Source organism: Arachis ipaensis, chromosome B03 (genome assembly GCF_000816755.2).
Source record: "Arachis ipaensis cultivar K30076 chromosome B03, Araip1.1, whole genome shotgun sequence".
NCBI classification, from domain to species: domain Eukaryota; kingdom Viridiplantae; phylum Streptophyta; class Magnoliopsida; order Fabales; family Fabaceae; genus Arachis; species Arachis ipaensis.
The window spans coordinates 19,800,075-19,818,071 of NC_029787.2; the positions used below are offsets into that span (position 1 = coordinate 19,800,075).

The following is a 17,997-nucleotide window of genomic DNA, read 5'->3' on the forward strand; positions in this document are numbered from 1 at the left end:
TAATTAAAAATTATTATCTGTTAAAATAAATATAAATAATAATAAAAATATTATTTGTATACTAAAATCAGTCACTAATATAGTGTTTTTTTGAAACACAGCAAACTCAACACATTAAAGTGGAGCAAAAAGTACAAAATAAAACATAATCATACTGTAAACAAAGAAACCAATCCCCTGGCATCTTCAGCAGTGCCATCAACCACCAAAAGGATCACAGCTATTCCATTCTGTGTAACTCAACCACGTCCTTGTTTGAATGATCTCGATACTTGCTCTTTTATTATTGAAGATTCTGGCATTATGTTCCAACCAGACGTTACAGATCACTGCAAAAAAGCCGTCATCCACATCTTCTGTCCTTGTCGTCTGTTGGGCATGCCAATCCAACTCACAAACAGCTCTTTAATGGTTCCAGGAATTACCCACTCTGTACCCAAGGACCGCAGCCAGGAGCACCACACCTGCCAAGTTACCTCACAAAGAAGAAATAAATGCTCAACAGATTCTATCCCCTTGTTAAACAGGACACACATATTAACACTATTAATAACAACTCCTAATCTAGTCAACCTCTCCTTAGTATTAATTCTACCAACTAGTACAAACCATCCAAAAAGCTCAATTCTTGGGGGTATCAAGCCTCTCCAGGGTACACTTGTGAAGCTATAGCTCGTGATCTCATCTGACAACGTTTCCGATTGTAAGACCTGCATAAAGGATTTAGTAGAGAACACCCCTTTATTATCGAACTTCCACACAACAGAATCCTCGCTCGCAGATGACAACTTCACTGGCCTTAACCGCTCATGAAGCTTATGGACAAGTTCCAGCTCCCATTGGAACAACTCCCTTCTCCATTGAAAATTCCATATCCACTCCAGTCCATCCCAGAACCCACAGTCCCCAATGACAGATCCTTGTTGTCTTGATACGGAAAAGAATCTTGGAAAACTCACTTTTAGAGGACCACCCTGGACCCAGTTATCTTCCCAAAATCGAGTTCTCCTACCATTGCCGATCTCTATTGCCAGACCACTAACAATTTTTTCTCGGACCCTTTGTTCTTTGATATTCAGCTGACATATGTCTTTCCAATGCCCCCCTTTTACCGGTAAAGGTTGAGTTGCTAGCATGACCTTCGGATTCAACTTGTTGCAAGAACACACAATCTTCTTCCACAGCGGGCAATCTTTCTTTGAAAACCGCCACCACCACTTAAACAAGAGTGCGGTATTTCGAAGTACTGCATCTCCCACTCCCAAGCCCCCAGCCTTTTTTGGAGCCTGAACCAGCTCCCACTTGACCATCGGCATCCCGTAGGTTCCATCCTCCTTGCACCACATAAAGTTCCTTTGTAAAGTAATCAGCTTGTCTGCTACCGCCTTCGGCATCTTGTACAAACTCAAGTAATAAATGGGTAGGCTATTCAGTACCGACTTGATGAGGACAAGCTTGCCTGCTTTATTCAAAACCTTTGCTTTCCATAAACTTAGCTTCTGTTCCACCTTATCTATGATTGGTTTCCAAGTCTTCACCAGGCGCGGATTTACTCCTAAAGAAAACCCCAAGGTATCTAACAGGTAGAGAAGCTTGCTGGCACCCCAGTAATCCACACGCACGATCAACCCAACCTTGCTCGCAGTTCACCGAGATCAGATTTGACTTATCAAAATTAATGCTCAACCCGGACATCAGCTCAAAACTCCTCAACAGCCTTTTATAGTTTACAATTGTTTTCGTCTCTGGTGGACAGAACAAAATTGTCTCATATGCAAATTATAGGTGTGACAGTTCAATATGATCTCCTCCCACCAACAACGGGGCAATGCGCCCGTTTCTGACTGCTTCCCCCAGCATCCTATGCAGAACATCAACCACTAGTACAAACAGAAGTGGAGAAAGGGGGTCTCCTTGTCTTAGTCCCCTTTCCATCTTGAACGGCTTGGATGGTGTCCTATTTACCAGGATTGCCATAGTAGCTGTAGTAACACACTCCCTCACCCAATTCCTCCACCTTAGGCCGAAACCCATTTTCTGTAACACAACATCTACAAAGCTCCATCTCACTCTATCATGAGCCTTTTGGAAATCCAACTTAATAATAGCGCTGTTTTGTTCCTTGTCTTCAGCCAATGAACTATCTCACATGCTATGAGTGCGCCATCATAAATTTTTCTTCCTTTTACAAATTCCGTCTGAGTCTCTCCTACCAACCTTGGCATAATGAACCTCATTCTCCTCACTAACACCTTGGAGATCACTTTATACACACATCCCACCATACTAATTGGCCTAAAATCCTTCACCTCCTTTGCACCCTCCACCTTCGGGGCTAGTGTCACCCAAGTTACATTCAAATCCATTGGTAACTTAGCACTTTGGAAGAATCCTAGTACCGCTGCAATGAATTCCAGGCCAATGTCCTCCCAGAATTTCTTGATGAAGTTCATGTTGTACCCATCACTCCTTGGAGTCTTGGACGATCCGCAATCCCACACTGCCTCCTTGATTTCCTTCTCCGATGGCAACACCTCCAACGCTGCAGCCTCATCTCTACTAATCTGTTTCACCAACCCATCCCTAACCCCAATCCTTGGAACATATTCCTGCCGATATAAATCTTTGTAAAACCCCCTAATGGCACCTTTGATCCTGGCCTGATTCCGCACAAGTCGTCCATGGATCATCAAAGCATCTATCCTGTTATTCCTTCTTCTGGCCGAGGCAATAGTATGAAAGTATCTTGTATTCTTATCCATGTTGGCCGCATGCTGGGACCGAGACATCTGCTTCCAGTGGATTTCCTTCCTAACGTACTATTTTTCACAAAAGCTCACCAACGCCTTTCTTCTAGCCTGCGTTGTACCATCATATATCCTATTACTTACCAAATTGCCCAGTCTTGTGATCTCCTCCTCAAACCTCATTAGTCTCTTATCCATGTCCCCGAAGGTATTCTTGTGCCATTGCCGCAGAGGAACTATTAAAGCCTTTAGCTTACACGTAAATTGAGCATCTTCTAAGCTTCTCCATTCAGTTTTCACCATTCTCAGAAAGCCCTCATGCGTAAACCAGGAATCCAGACTTCTGAACGGTCTAGGACCCCCTTGTAATTTTGTACCCTCCACAATCAACGGGCAGTGATCAGATAACCCTCGTGGACCACCTTTTAGTCGAATATCCGAGAACTTCTCAGTCCATTCCACATTGACCAGAACCCTATCAATCCGACTACAGGACCGACCCCGAAACCATATGTACTTCCTATCAGTAAGAGCTAGATCCATCAGTTGTATGTCATGCACCCATCTTTTAAACTCTTCCCCTGTTGTCGGCAAGCTGGTCGCCCCTTTGCGATCCTCAGCATACATAATTTCATTAAAGTCCCCTAAAAAGCAGAACGGAACCTGACACAACCCCGCCACATAGCTGAGTTCTTCCCACACCCCCCGCTTCTCCTCCCTCCCATGCGCTCCGTACACCAAACAAAGAGCACAATGGAAGTTGGTCGTTGTTATCATGCCTTCCACACACAGCCACCACTCACCTTTATGACAATTCTGTACTTTAAACACTACATCATCCCAAATCAATACTAAACCCCAGCCGTCCCTACAGACTCCAGAAACTCCCAACCAACAGTACTATGACCCCAAAGCCTTGAAATATCATATTTAGAAAGCACTTCTCTTTTTGTTTCTAGCAATCCTATCATGTTTAAGTTATATTTCTTCTTCAAAGATTTCACCATACTCAATTTTTCGTCTCCCCTCAACCCCCTAATGTTCCAACAGCCTATAATCATTTAATCAAATTTTTACACACCTTATTTTTATGCTTTGGCCGAATTCTTCTCGCTTTTTCTTTTTGCTTCACCAACCTTCTCTTCGCCGCTACTTCCTCATTTTGTGCTTTTAAAATTTCCATAATATCTGCTTCCTCATCGTACAAAACCGCTCCCGATTCTACCACCGGAGCCCAAGTTGCTTCATTTTCCTGCAGCTGATCTTCATGCGTCCCCTTGACTTAGTCACCCACTGAACGCTGCTCTGTCCTCATTCCATACCCTACTGCTCCTCGTGATGTTCCCTCCCCGCTAGCCACACACTGCACGTCTCCTTTTGTTGTGCAGTGTGCTACCGAGTTCCTCCCCTCCCCGGTTTCCCAATCCAGTCCCAACGGGGAACCAGCATCAGGACTCCTACCCGTCCTTCCCCCTGCTATGGTCCCCAGCTCCTGCCTCCGAACTGCATCGCACACGTTCGCCCATCCCCTCCTCAACCCCATATCATCGCAATCTACGGCTTCAGCTTCCTCCAGATCCGCCACCAAGTTCCATGTCCCAGCCTCCACTTCCCTCAAATCGACGGGCTCTGCCTTTTCGATGCCAGTGGCAGCCTCCGCGATGAACCCGTGCCAGCCATTCACGCCCCGCCTAGACGCCCCCTTCGACGCAGCCCTTGGATCACCCTTCATAAGACACGGATCATCCGACCCGTTTTCGCCCACAATAGAAGGACCTCCATGTACCCGGTCAGCCCGCCTCCCAACCTGCTCCAACCCATTATCCGCCCCACTTCCCATACGCCGTACACAATGGCCTCTCCACCCATTTTCTAATTGGCTTGGTATTGGGCCACGAGACCCCAAGCCCATCTCATACCTCTCCACATTACTCATCATAGCATGGTAACACATAGACTGGCCCCAAAGATAGAGATCACGTGGACTGTCAAACCCGGAATTAATTCCTCCTTCCCCAGTACCACACACCTGAGTAACCGTCCTCTCAGACCCCTCCTCATTATTCTCCACCAAACCCTTAGAATCCGCTCCTCCTTCATCCTTTGTACAGCTAACTGAATTTGGTACATGCTTATCCTGTTTGAATTTCAAATAATCAATGTTAACATCATTTAACAGCACATTGGGAGTTACTATTCTGTCCTTCTCGTCCTCAGCCACCAGTGCACCACCATCAATCAAGTCCGCCGCATGATCCCACTGCACCGCCACCATCATCGGGACATTACCATGGGCGACAGAATTTCCGACCATGGTACTTGATGCGTGAGCATCTTGTCTATATTTTTCTAGTGAATTTGCATCTAAATTGTTGAATTTAATTAAGAATTAATTATATTTTAGCCACTATGGATGCTATTTTGAGTTTTGTACAATACTGTTTATTTTAGGTAGCATTTAGCGGAATTTGATGGAGTTTCTGCAAAGAAAGAGAAGAAGTCAAAGAGATGACCAGCGAATACCGACGCGAACGCATGGCTCACGCAACCGCGCGGAATGGAGGAAATTGCAATGACGCGATCGCGTGCCTGACGCGAACGCGTGGACTGGAATATGCACAAATGACGCGAACACGTGGACGACGCGGACGCGTCACATGCGCCACGTGCAGAAAATGTAGAAAAACGCTGGGGGCGATTTTTGGGCTGTTTTGACCCAGTTCTTAGCCCATAAATCACAGATTAGAAGCTGTAGAATGGACAAATCAAGTGGTCCCACCCATCAGCTGAAGACTTGTTAATTAATTCAAATTTAAATTCAAATCTTATTTTAGGAAAAGATATTATTTTAATTTTAATTTTAGAAATTTGATTTTTAAATTATTAGGATTAGTTATAAAAGGGATCCCAATAGGGTGGTTCCAGAAGAAGATATTCCAAAAATATTATTCCATACAAATTTACATTTCATATTCTATGAGCAACTAATCCTCCATTGTTAAGGTTAGGAGCTCTGTCTATTGTATGGATTGATATTACTATTTTTCTATTTTAATTAATTTTTTGATTTATATTTCAATAATTGTTTTTGTTCTTTATTTTATGAATTTGGGTGGAACGGAAGTATGACCCATGTTCTATTTGAGTTCTTGTAAAACTTGGAAAAGCTCTTTACTTGAACAATAGCTTGAAAACATATTATCCTGAATTTCTAATTGTTTGTATTTAACGGGATACGTGACATATAATCTCTTTATTTTTGGACAATTAGGATTCTTGTGGCATATAAACTGGAATTTAATCATCACCCTCTAATTGGAATCAATTGACCAAGGAATTGGCAGTTGATGAATTTTAGAGGAGACTAAGAAGGTCTAAGGAATTAGGGTCTAGTCACAATTAGTTTGCCATGAATTAAATCTCGCATGATTAAAATAGTTAAAAAGAAAAATCAATCCAAAAAACAGATAATTCTAAAACCTTAACTGTCTTCTCCATATATTATTTCCATCTTAATTACTTGCCCTTCTTTAATATTTTTGCTATTGTTTAATGTCTTTGAACTCCCAATACTATTTTCTGTCTGTCTAACTAATCCTATCAAACGCTATTGTTGCTTAATCCATCAATCCTCATGGGATCGACCCTTACTCACGTAAGGTATTACTTGGTACGACCCGGTGCACTTGCCGGTTAGTAAGTGTGGTTGCAAATACCGCACCAAATTTTTGGCGCCGTTGCCGGGGATTGACTGTGATTAACAACTATTAGTTGTTTGATTTTTTAGATTAGGCGTTTTAATTTTAATTTTATTTAAATATTATTTTATTATTTTTTCAAAAAAAAATTTAATAAATAATACTAATAATTTTTCTTAATTTCTGAAATTAAGTTTGGTGTTACTCAGTTGATTCTATTTTAATTTTTCTGTTTAATTTTTCTTTTAAATTTTCAAAATTTTTATTTATTTTCAATTATTATTTTCGAAATTTTATTTATTTATTTATTTAGTATTTTTATTTTATTATTTTACACAGGTTACCTCACAGGGACTTCTCTGCACTCTGACGTAGAGAGTCCCATTTTTTTCTTATTTTCTGCTTGTGTATGCACAGAAATAGAGACAAAGAACATCTCTTAGACTTTGATCCTGAACCTGAAAGAACTTTCAGGCGACGTTTACAACAAGCAAGACTTTGCAAGGCTGCTGAATCCACTATGGCAAATAATAATGCTAATGCCAATGTGGTAAATCCGAATGGGGATGATCAACAGAGAAGAGTGCTTGGCTCTTATTCTGCCCCTACTGCGGATCTCTATGGAAAAAGTATTGTGGTGCCTCCTATAACTGCAAACAACTTTGAGTTGAAGCCACAATTGGTCACCCTGGTGCAACAAAACTGCCAGTATCATGGACTTCTTCATGAAGATCCAAATCAATTTATTTCTGATTTTCTGCAGATATGTGATACTGTGAAGACAAATGGAGTAAACCCAGAGGTGTACAAACTCATGCTTTTCCCATTTGCTCTGAGGGATAAAGCAAAGCTATGGCTAGATTCCCAACCAAAAGAGAGTTTGAATACTTGGGAAAAGGTTGTTACAGAGTTTCTCACTAAATTTTTCCCACCAAAGAAGCTGACTAAGCTTAGGTTGGAGATTCAGACCTTCAAGCAGAAGGACGGTGAAACTCTTTATGAAGCTTGGGAGAGATACAAGCTACTGACTATGCAATGCCCTCCTGACATGTTCTCCAAGTGGACCCAACTGGATATCTTTTATGAAGGCTTAGGAGAGATGTCAAAGATGAGCCTAGACACTTCTGCAGGCGGTTCATTGCACAAGAAGAAGACACCAGAGGAGACTATTGAGCTGATTGAATTAGTTGCAAGCAACCAATATTTATACACATCTAACAGGAATCCTGTGAACTCTGAGGCCACTCAGAAGAGAGGCGTGTTGGAAGTAGAAGCTGTTAATGCTCTTCTTGCTCAGAACAAGCTTATGTCTCAACAGATAAATCTACTTACTCAACAGATGGGTGGCATGCAAGTCTCAGCTATCAACATTCAAAATCCACCCCAAGATACCTCCTATGACATGACAGGTAACTTTATGCAAAATGATAATTATGATTATGCTCAACCCTCTTCTGAACAGGTGAATTACATGGGGAGTGGTCCTAGAAATCCCAACAATGATCCATATTCTAAGACATACAATCAGGGGTGGAGGAATCACCCAAATTTTGGGTGGAGAGATCAACCTCAGAGACCTCAGAACTTCAACAATACTTCTCAGGGTGGTTTTCAATAGAACAACCATAATAACCGCCAATTTCAGTCTCAGCAACAACAACCACCTCAGCAGGCAAATTCTAAATCCCAAGAAGATTCTAAATGGAAGATGATGATGAGTTTCATACAAGAAACCAGAGCCTCCATTAGAAACTTGGAGGTGCAAATGGGTCAAATGAGCAAGCAATTACCTGAAAGGTCTTCAAATACATTCCCTGGTGATACAGTGGTGAACCCAAGAGAAGATTGCAAGGCTATTCAATTGAGAAGTGGTAAGGTGGCTGGTTCTGAGACCAAGGTCAATGAAGATCTAGTTGAAAAGGAAGCTCTAGAGGAGAAGAAGGAAGAAGTAGAGCACACCCCTCCTAAGCGGGCAAACAACCCGTTCCCTGACTCTCTTGACACGTATCCTACCTTACCAAAGGCCCCTGAATACAAGCCAAAAATGCCATATCCTCAGAGGTTTCAGAAGGCGTCCAAAGAAAAGTAATTCTCTAAATTTTTAGATGTCTTCAAGAAGCTGCAGATCAACATCCCTTTTGCAGAGGCTCTGGAGCAAATGCCTCTCTATGCTAAATTTATGAAAGAATTGTTGACCCTTGAGGAACAGCAGAGCTCCACACCTTAATCTATGGAGTGTAGAAACTCTACCGTTGAAAATACATAAGTGAAAGGTCCAGGCATGGCCGAGAGGCAAGCCCCCAAAACGTGATCAATAGTCTCCTAAGATGAACAATGGATTAAAACTGAGACCAAAGATCCTCATACAATAGTAAGAGGTCCTATTTATAATAAACTAGCTACTAGGGTTTACAGAAGTAAGTAATTGATGCATAAATCTACTTCCGGGGTCCACTTGGTGTGTGCTTGGGCTGAGCTTGAATGTTGCACGTGTAGAGGTCCTTCTTGGAGTTGAACGCCAACTTTTGTGCTAGTTTGGGCGTTGAACTCCACTTTGCAGCTTGTTTCTGGCGCTGGACGCCAGAATTGGGCAGAGAGCTGGCGTTGAACACCAGTTTGCGTCGTCTAAAATTGGGCAAAGTATGAACTATTATATATTGCTGGAAAGCCCTGGATGTCTACTTTCCAATGCAATTGGAAGCACACCATTTCGAGTTCTGTATCTCCAAAAAATCCATTTTGAGTGCAGGGAGGTCAGAATCCAACAGCATCAGCAGTCCTTCTTCAACCTTTGAATCTGATTTTTGCTCAAGTCCCTCAATTTCAGCCAAAAAATACCTGAAATCACAGAAAAATACACAAACTCATAGTAAAGTCCAGAAATGTGAATTTAACATAAAAACTAATAAAAACATCCCTAAAAGTAACTAGATCCTACTAAAAACATACTAAAAACAATGCCAAAAAGCGTATAAATTATCCGCTCATCAACCCACAAGAGGAATTGGAAGGAACAAGAAACAGTGGTGCTAACCAAGGAATGCAGTGTTATTATTCAACACACCCTTCCTGAGAAGATGCCAGACCCAGGGAGCTTTGTCATTCCTTGCACCATTGGAGAAGTCGGCATTCAGAGAGCTTTATGTGATTTTGGAGCTAGCATTAACCTCATGCCACTTTCAGTGATAAAAAAGTTTCAAATTGAGGAGGTAAAATCCACTCATATTTCTCTTCAACTTGCTGATCTTTCTATCAAATTACCTGTAACAGGTGGTCCTAAATGTTTTTGAAGCCCTCAAGCACCCCAATGATTCTGAGGGGTGTATGAAAATAGATGTTATTGAACCACTTGTTCAAGAAGTACTGGAAACTGAAGTACTTGATGATGTTCTAGATCCTATTTCTGAGTGTGAATTAGTTGAAGTTGATGATTCACCACCCCAAAAGGAGCTGATGAACATGCCAATTAAGGAGGAGGAAGCCCCCAAGCTTGAGCTCAAACCCTTACCCCCTTCTCTGAAATATGTGTTCTTGGGTGGAAATGATTCATATCCAGTGATTATTAGCTCTTCTCTGAATCCTAAAGAAGAGGAGGCGCTTATTTCAGTGCTTAGGAGCCATAAAACAGCTCTTGGATGGACCATTAGTGACTTAAAGGGGATTAGTCCAACCAAGTGTATGCACAAGATCCTTCTTGAAGATGATGCTAAACCAATTGTGCAACCACAAAGGAGACTCAATCCAACTATGAAAGAGGTGGTCCAAAAAGAGGTAATGAAATTATGGGAAGCAGGTATTATTTACCCTATTTCTGACAGTCCTTGGGTAAGTCCTGTATAGGTAGTTCCCAAGAAAGGAGGGATGACAGTGATCAAAAATGAAAAGAATGAGCTTATTCCTACAAGAACAGTCACATGATGGAGAATGTGCATAGATTACAGGAGGCTAAATACTGTTACAAGGAATGATCATTTCCCCCTCCCTTTCATTGATCAGATGCTTGAGAGGTTAGCTGGTCATGCTTTTTATTGTTTTTTAGATGGATATTCTGGATATAATCAAATTGCAGTGGACCCTCAAGATCAAGAGAAGACAGCATTCACATGCCCCTTTGGAGTATTTGCCTACAGGAGAATGCCATTTGGACTTTGCAATGTTCCAGCAACTTTTCAGAGGTGTATGCTTTCAATTTTTCTGATATGGTTGAAAAGTTTATTGAGATATTTATGGATATTTTTTTGTTTTTGGTAATTCTTTTGAATCCTGCCTTAAACATTTATCTCTTGTCTTGAAATGGTGTCAAGAATCAAACCTTATTTTAAATTGAGAAAAATGCCATTTTATGGTTACAGAAGGCATTGTTCTTGGACACTGGATTTCAAGTAAGGGAATTGAGGTTGAGAGAAAAAAGGTGGAGGTAATTGAAAAATTACCACCACCAACTAATGTTAAGGCAATTAGGAGTTTCTTGGGTCATGCAGGATTTTATAGAAGATTTATAAAGGATTTTTCTAAAATTTCTAAACCATTGAGCAACCTGTTGGTTGTTGATGTTCCTTTTGTCTTTGATTCTGATTGTCTGCATGCTTTTGAAACTCTGAAGGCAAATCTTACCTCTGCTCCCATTATAGCTTCCCCTGACTGGGATTTACCATTTGAATTAATGTGTGATGCTAGTGATTTTGCTATAGGAGTTGTTTTAGGACAGAGGCATGGTAAGTTTGTACATGTCATTTACTATGCCAGTCGTGTGTTAAATGATGCTCAAAAGAATTACACAACTACAGAAAAAGAATTATTAGCTGTTGTGTATGCTGTTGATAAGTTTAGGTCCTATTTACTTGGTTCTAAGGTTATTGTTTATACTGACCATGCTGCGTTGAAGTACCTTCTAACCAAACAGGATTCTAAACCAAGGTTAATCAGATGGGTGTTGCTCCTTCAGGAGTTTGATATTGAGATAAAAGACAGGAAAGGGTTAGAAAATCAAGTAGCTGACCATCTCTCCAGAATTGAGCCTGAAGCAGGAGTATAACCACCCATAACTGTGAATGAGACGTTTCTAGATGAACAATTGTTCCTCATTCAGCAGGCTCCATAGTTTGCAGACATTGCAAATTATAAGGCCATGAATTTTATCCCAAGGGAGTACAGTAGGCAACAAGTGAAGAAGCTATTGACTGATGCAAAGTACTACATTTGGGAGGAACCATACCTTTTTAAAAGGTGTTCAGATGGAATTATCCGGAGGTGTGTCCCAGATGAAGAAAAACAGCAGATTCTTTGGCACTGTCATGGTTCTGAGTATGGAGGCCACTTTGGTGGTGAAAGGACAGCTACAAAGGTCCTTCAGAGCGGGTTTTACTGGCTGACTCTCTTCAAAGACTCAAGAGCATTTTTAAAGCACTGTGACAGATGTGAAAAAGCCACAAACCTCCCTGCCAACCATGAAATGCCACAGCAGGAAATTCTTGAGGTTGAGTTGTTTGATATGTGGGGTATTGATTTCATGGGACCTTTCCCACCCTCACATTCAAACAACTATATTCTAGTGGCAGTCGACTATGTGTCCAAGTGGGTGGAAGCTGTGGCTTTACCCACCAATGATGCCAAGGTGGTAATGAGCTTTCTTCAGAGATATATCTTCAGCCGGTTTGGTGTCCCAAGGACACTCATTAGTGATGGAGGAAGTCACTTCTGTAACAGACAGCTAGACTCTCTTCTGCATAGATATGGAGTCCGTCATAAAGTGGCAACCCCCAATCACCCTCAAACAAGTGGACAGGTTAAAGTTTCCAACAGGAAACTCAAAAGGATTCTAGAGAAGACCGTCAGTGTTTCAAGAAAGGACTGGTCTAGAAAGCTTGATGATGCTCTCTGGGCATACCGGACAGCATACAAGACCCCAATTGGCATGTCCCCATATCAGTTGGCAAAGCCTGTCACTTGCTAGTTGAGCTGGAGCACAAGGCTTATTGGGCAATTAGGTATCTGAATCTTGATTCAGAAGCTGCAGGAATTAAGCGGATGCTTCAGTTGAATGAGCTTGATGAATTCAGATATTCAGCCTATGAGAATGCCAAGCTCTATAAGGAGAGAACCAAGCTACTGCATGATAAGAAGATTGCCATCAGAATATTTGAGCCAGGACAGAGAGTGCTTTTATATAATTCAAGGCTCAAATTCTTTCCCAGGAAGCTGAAATCCCGGTGGTCAGGACCATTTGTGGTTACCAGAGCTTCACCATATGGTCATGTGGAGATACATGAAGAGAATTCTGACAGAAAATTCACAGTGAATGGCCAGAGGTTGAAGCACTATCTTGGAGGCGAGATTGATCGCCAGAGGTCCACTCATCTGCTGAACTAGCAGAACTGACCGTCAAGCTAGTGACGTTAAAGAAGCGCTTGTCGGGAGGCAACCCGATAATTTCGTATCCTTAGTTATTTTTCGTAGTAGTAGTTTTCTTACTTGTTTGGTTTTTATTAAATTCTTACTATCTTTCTGATCATGCAGCTATTCTATCACAGGAACTGAACACCTCAAGCTATTTCAAAAAAAAAAAAAAAAGAGCGCACACGACACAAACGCGTCGCTGACGCGTCCGCGTCGGATGGGTGTGTGTGAAAAAATAAATTTGACAGAGAGTTGCGAGGGAGTGGCGCTAGAATAGTGCCTTTGGCACAAATTGTTCCACGCGACCGCGTCGATGACGCGTCCGCGTCGGGTGGGAACATTGGCCTCCCACGCGACCGCGTCACTCACGCGGCCGCGTGCCCTGGAATTCGACGTGAAAAGGGTGCACGACCGAAAGTTGTGCTAGAGTGGTGCTGGATTCGCGCTGAACGCCCAATTCTACTCACGCGGACGCATGGCTCACGCATCTGCGTCATATCCTTCTAATGGCCACTCACGCGATCGCATGCCCCACGCGATCGCGTCACCCAAGATTTGGCAAAAAAAATAAAATTTCAAACAGAGAGTTGTGCGAGTGCGAGGCTGCCCTCGCGCCAGTAGCATAAAACGGGTCACGCGACCGCGTGACCGATGCGACCGCGTGACCGACGCGACCGTGTCAATCAGTATAAGCGCAATTTGCGCGACCGCGTGCCCCACGCGGCCGCGTCGCTTGCGCCGCACAGCTTCCCTGATTTGCCAATTATCTTATCTTTTTTTCTCCCAATCCTAATTCTCTCTTGTTATTTTACCTGTATATTCTTCTTTCCTCTCACTATTTATTTTTATTTTTAGTTCTTCTTTGCTTGAGGACAAGCAAACCTTTAAGTTTGGTGTTGACGCTTCGCTTATAGGTTTTCTGTTTATTCCTATGGCACCAAAAGGGAGGCAAATCATCTTCACTGAGGAGCACAACCTGAAGAATAAACGACTGCTAGGATAACTAAGGTGGTTGAGTTCCTTTCATTTTTTATTCCTCCCCTCTTTGTGTATGTTATGTTCTGGTTTTTTGCTATTTTTCTTTGTTTGTTGCATGATCCTTTATTAGTTAGAATCCTAGGACTAGTTTAGTTCTCCCTATTGCTTTAATTCTGAAAAAAAAAATGTCTGATGTATTACTCACTAAGCTTAATTTCAAATAAAAAATACAAGAGTGATATATTGCATGAGAAAGTGGGTCTATATTGAAGAATAGTCTTATTTACTTAAATGTGGTGGTGTTTTCTGTGATTCTGAATGCATGACATGAACAGTGCATATTTTTGATAGTGAAGTTTATGAATGTTAAAATTGTTGGCTCTTGAAAGAATGATGAAAAATAAAAATGTTATTGATAATATGAAAAATCATAAAATTGATTCTTGAAGCAAGAAAAAGCAGTGAAAACACAAAGCTTACGAAAAAAAATTAATAAAATAAAGAAAAAAACAAGAAAAAGAAAAAGCAAGCAGAAAAAGCCAATAACCCTTTAAACTAAAAGGCAAAGGGTAAAAAGGATCCAAGACTTTGAGCATTAATGGATAGGAGGGCCCTAAGGAATAAAATCCTGGCCTAAGCAGCTAAATCAAGCTGTCCCTAACCATGTGTTTGTGGCGTGAAGGTGTCAAGTGAAAAGCTTGAGACTGAGCGGTTAAAGTCGTGATCCAAAGCAAAAAGAGTGTGCTTAAGAACTCTGGGCACCTCTAACTGGGGACTCTAGCAAAGCTGAGTCACAATCTGAAAAGGTTCACTCAGTCATGTGTCTATGGCATTTATGTATCCGGTGGTAATACTGGAAAACAAAATGCTTAGGGTCACAGCCAAGACTCATAAAGTAGCTGTGTTCAAGAATCAACATACTGAACTAGGAGAATCAATAACACTATCTGAATTCTGAGTTCCTATGGATGCCAATCATTCTGAACTTCAAAGGATAAAGTGAGATGTCAAAACTATTCAGGATTGCAGTTGTAAACCCCACTATAAGAACAGACATGAGCTTAATCGAACTCTCATTCTCATGCAAATTCACATCCTAAGCTTATATTAGTATTGGTTGCTTGAGGACAAGCAACAGTTTAAGTTTGGTGCTGTGATGCGTGAGCATCTTGTCTATCTTTTTCTAGTGAATTTGCATCTAAATTGTTGAATTTAATTAAGAATTAATTATATTTTAGCCACTATGGATGCTATTTTGAGTTTTGTACAATACTGTTTATTTTAGGTAGCATTTGGCGGAATTTGATTGAGTTTCTGCAAAGAAAGTGAAGAAGTCAAGGAGATGACCAGCGAATATCGATGCGGACGCATGGCTCACGCAACCGCACGGAATGGAGGAAATCGCAATGACGCGATCGCGTGCCTAACGCGAACGCGTGGACTGGAATCTGCACAAATGACGCGAACACGTGGACAACGCGGACGCGTCACATGCGCCACGTGCAGAAAATGTAGAAAAACGCTGGGGGCGATTTCTGGGCTGTTTTGACCCAGTTCTTAGCCCAGAAATCACATATTAGAAGCTGTAGAATGGACAAATCAAGTGGTCCCACCCTTCAGCTGAAGACTTGTTAATTAATTCGAATTTAAATTCAAATCTTATTTTAGGAAAAGATATTATTTTAATTTTAATTTTAGAAATTTGATTTTTAAATTATTAGGATTAGTTATAAAAGGGATCCCAATAGGGTGGTTCCAGAAGAAGATATTCCAAAAACATTATTCCATACAAATTTACATTTCATATTCTATGAGCAACTAATTCTCCATTGTTAAGGTTATGAGCTCTGTCTATTGTATGGATTAATATTACTATTTTTCTATTTTAATTAATGTTTTAATTTATATTTCAATAATTGTTTTCGTTCTTTATTTTATGAATTTGGGTGGAACGGAAGTATGACCCATGTTCTATTTGAGTTCTTGTAAAACTTGGAAAAGCTCTTTACTTGAACAATAACTTGAAAACATATTATCCTGAATTTCTAATTGTTTGTATTTAACGGGATACGTGACATATAATCTCTTTATTTTTGGACAATTAGGATTCTTGTGGCATATAAATTGGAATTTAATCATCACCCTCTAATTGGAATCAATTGACCAAGGAATTGGCAGTTGATGAATTTTAGAGGAGACTAGGAAGGTCTAAGGAATTAGGGTCTAGTCACAATTAGTTTGCCATGAATTAAATCTCGCATGATTAAAATAGTTAATAAGAAAAGTCAATCCAGAAAATAGATAACTCTAAAACCTTAACTGTCTTCTCCATATATTATTCCCATCTTAATTACTTGCCCTTCTTTAATATTTTTGCTATTGTTTAATGTCTTTGAACTCCCAACACTATTTTCTGTCTGTCTAACTAATCCTATCAAACACTATTGTTGCTTAATCCATCAATCCTCGTGGGATCGACCCTTACTCACGTAAGGTATTACTTGGTACGACCCGGTGCACTTGCCGGTTAGTAAGTGTGGTTGCAAATACCGCACCAGTACTCCCCTCTCCCCACACTGTCCTTCCCATAAGCAGCAGAACCCACCTCCTTCACAAAAACTCCATATACGTTATTCTCAACAGAGATTTGAACCCACTCTCGAATTATGTCAAACACCCCTGTCTCAACTTGGATCCTTCCAGGTTTAAACGCCGCACCTCCCTCTGTTGGTAAATCACACTGAAGCACCTCACCCCATTGTCGGCCTATTGTTGTAACCGTCTCCGGCGACCAGACATGTAACGGGATCCCGTAGCACTTCAACCACACTATTCGAGTGTCACAACGGTCTGCCTTCTCCCAACGCCAGACCCTATGGAAGAATTGTAACAACGTATTCAGGTTGAAAGCAAACGCATCGTCAGCATGTTGCACAGTATCAAAGTTAGCAACACTTTTGACGCTCCAATCTCCTTGACGTCCACAATGTGCGGCATATTTGTACACAGCGTTTTCCTCAACGATTTTGGGTCCACCGGTTTCAAAGTTCTCCCCACCAAGCTCCTCTTCAACCATTTCATATTTGCTTCGACGATGGCAACCTCAACTCTTTTCGTCTCTCCACTACCCGGATTGCTTGCCGGTTGATCACTCACTAGCCTTTTCTCTACTACTAAGTCGGTATCAACCTCTTTCCTCCTATGAGATTTCTCTGGCCCTCTTTCTTGCTTATGTCTCAGGTCCACATTCCCCGCTCGTTCCCTCTTCGGTCCTTACCTTCGAAACCTGGCTTCTCCGACAGTGATCACCCTCCCCCGAAGTCTCCACTGGTTCATCTCACCAATAGCTTTTAGCGCACCGCCTTTCGTCGTGTATCGGACAAAGACAAAGAGATAGATCCTTCTATTCTTCCGTTTTCTGCATAGATAGATGTCGTTTATAATTTTATTTATTTTTAATGTATATTTATATTTTAATATATATTTTATACTGATGACTAACTTTAATAACTTATTTTAGTGTACATATAACATTATTCAATATTATAACTATGCAATTCTCAATTATATAAACAAAACCGATTATCTGTCAACAATGATAATATTAAAAAAAGATTAAAGAAAACAAAGAGATAAAGACAAAGATTTAAAAGAAACAAAAATAGAGATTCGAGCGAGACTCTTTCGTGGTTCTACAATTAATGGTTAACAACTTAACATTTTGTTACGGCATGTTTATAGAGAATCCAAGACAAAAGATGCACTTTGATTGTGTACTAAAAATATAAACCTTTTTTGTACATAATTATTTTTATAATGACCTACAAACATGGTCAAAAAATAGTTAAGTTCCTCCTAAAGGTATTGGGCTAAAAGGATGGAACCCAAAATAACACCTTGAGGAGTTGAATTTCTCTTCAGTGGGAACTATATTGGTGGAAGTGGATTGGTTGGATTTGGAGTGTAAAGGTGTCATCTAGTTGAAAGAAAACCAAACTAGATGTCCCTTCACTAATGTCACATGTCAGGAGCTTTAGTTTAACGTGTGGGAATCAACTTCCTACCCTTTTCAGTTGACAAGACTTGAGGTGATCCCAAATACCTAAAGATATTTTGGAAAGAGCAGTAAACCAAATGTCAGACTAAAACCATTGGCCAAGGGGTGTCCTCTTCATCAT

The 17,997-nt window shown here is 40.9% G+C and overlaps 1 protein-coding gene across 1 annotated transcript; it reads right to left on the reverse strand.

Moving 5' to 3' along the window:
• On the reverse strand, positions 1,796-3,524 carry LOC107632665. Its single transcript, XM_016336333.1, has 4 exons — positions 2,892-3,524; positions 2,253-2,660; positions 1,966-2,037; positions 1,796-1,861 (listed from the first exon to the last, which is right to left on the reverse strand). The coding sequence occupies exons 1-4, from the start codon at positions 3,522-3,524 to the stop codon at positions 1,796-1,798; spliced, it is 1,179 nt and encodes a 392-aa protein (XP_016191819.1).